This window comes from Egretta garzetta, unplaced genomic scaffold (assembly GCF_000687185.1).
Source record: "Egretta garzetta isolate BGI_Z169 unplaced genomic scaffold, ASM68718v1 scaffold868, whole genome shotgun sequence".
In the NCBI taxonomy this organism is placed as follows: Eukaryota; Metazoa; Chordata; class Aves; order Pelecaniformes; family Ardeidae; genus Egretta; species Egretta garzetta.
The window spans coordinates 42,594-44,229 of NW_009260507.1; the positions used below are offsets into that span (position 1 = coordinate 42,594).

At 68.6% G+C, this 1,636-nt stretch overlaps 1 protein-coding gene across 1 annotated transcript in view; it reads right to left on the reverse strand.

Annotated features, from left to right (window-relative positions):
• Positions 1-1,636, reverse strand: part of LOC104131410 (collagen alpha-1(I) chain) — a gene marked incomplete at its 5' end in the record, with an annotated part of 39,663 nt that overhangs the window by 8,554 nt on the left and 29,473 nt on the right. The window contains 8 exon segments of the mRNA XM_035900131.1: positions 4-64; positions 153-206; positions 472-570; positions 650-694; positions 785-883; positions 1,212-1,265; positions 1,457-1,501; positions 1,610-1,631. Coding sequence (XP_035756024.1) covers positions 4-64; positions 153-206; positions 472-570; positions 650-694; positions 785-883; positions 1,212-1,265; positions 1,457-1,501; positions 1,610-1,631 — 479 coding nt within the window.

The following is a 1,636-nucleotide window of genomic DNA, read 5'->3' on the forward strand; positions in this document are numbered from 1 at the left end:
CACGAGCTCCTCTGCTGCCTTCCTCGCCGGCCGGGCCGGGGGGACCTTGGACGCCAGCGGGGCCCTGGGGAAGGAGGCGAAGGGGTGAGCACCCATGGGGTGTGCAGGAGCCGGGGGGTGAGCCCCCGAGGAGGGGTGCGGGGGGCACTCACAGGTTCGCCTTTGGCACCAGTGTCACCCTTGTTGCCTGGAGCACCGGGTTCGCCCTGGAGGTGGAAGGAGAGAACGGGAAAAGCCATTTAGCACCGGACTGACGAGCAAAGGGAGCCCCGCACCGCATCCTGCCCAGTGGGGGGGGGGGGGGGGGGGATGCTCAGCATCTGCCAGCCCCCAGCACCATCCTGCATTTGCAGGGCCGGAGGGGACAGGGGATGCCGGAGGAGACAGTTCCAGGGGGACAGCAGCCTGCGGGAGGGGAAGAAGGGATCCGACCCCGGGAGGGGGCAGATGGAGGTGTCCAGGGATACTCACGCTGTTACCCTTGGGGCCGGGGGCACCGCTGGGACCCTGGGGCCCGGAGGGACCGCGGGCACCGGGGAAGCCGGGAGCGCCAGCAATGCCAGGAGCACCCTAGGAGAGGCAGACGAGGCAGTGAGGGAGCAGCACGGACCCTCATCCCGGAGCCACGTGGGGGGCGAGGGACACTCACGGTTGCACCCTTGGCACCAGGTTGACCATCAGCACCGGGGTTGCCCTGTGGAGAGGAAGAGGAGGAGGGGGAGGGTTATGCCAGGGCCAGCAGGACATGAGGCCGAAGGGCAAGGAGCCATCAGGTGCCACTTACAGCAGGACCAGCAGCGCCAGCAGGGCCGGGGGGGCCGGGCTCACCACGGGCACCCTGGGGACCTTCGCTGCCACGAGCACCCTGGGGACCGGTTTCACCCTGGGGAGGAAGAGGAGGGAGGAAGAGGCGTGAGCGTGAGGGCTGCCCTGAAACCACTGCCACGGCTGATTTCCCCCCCTGTCCGCAGCTCCTTTCCCATGGAGGTGAAGCCAGGAGATGCGCCCATGGGACTGGGCTGGGGACGTCCCCGCCTGCCCCGCTGTCCCAGGCAGCAGCGAGCCCACGGCACTTCTTGTTTTCTCATTTTGGGGTCACGTGGGGAATCCATTTGATGCTTGCTCCTTCCCCCCCACCAGCTCCCAGTTTCCACCAGTTTCTCCCAGCCCAGGAGGTGCCACCCAGGAGCAGGCGGTCAGGCAGGTCCTACCTTAGCACCAGCAGCACCAGGGAAGCCGGGGGGACCAGCGGGGCCGGTTGGGCCCTAGAAGGGAGAGAGGGTGCGTGTCAGAGGAGGGAACCCCCTCGCACTTCTGGTGCCAAGTTTTCCGGGCAGCAGAAGCTCTGGCCCCCGGCCAGGATTTCCCAGCCATGGCGGAGCTGGGAGATCTCCCTCCAGAGCAGCCGGAGCAGATGGTGGGAGCTCGCTGGGGAGGGGGTGGGGGGGTTACTTACGGGAGGGCCGGCAGCACCGGGAGCACCATCGTTGCCACGAGCACCCTGCAGGAGGGGAGGCAGCGTTAGCGATGCCACCGGCAGCAGAGGGGGGCCCCAGCCCCCCCGTGCCCCCGCAGGGGATGCTCAGCCCCGCTCCAACCAGATACTAACGGCAGGGCGGGAGGGAGCGGGGGGGGC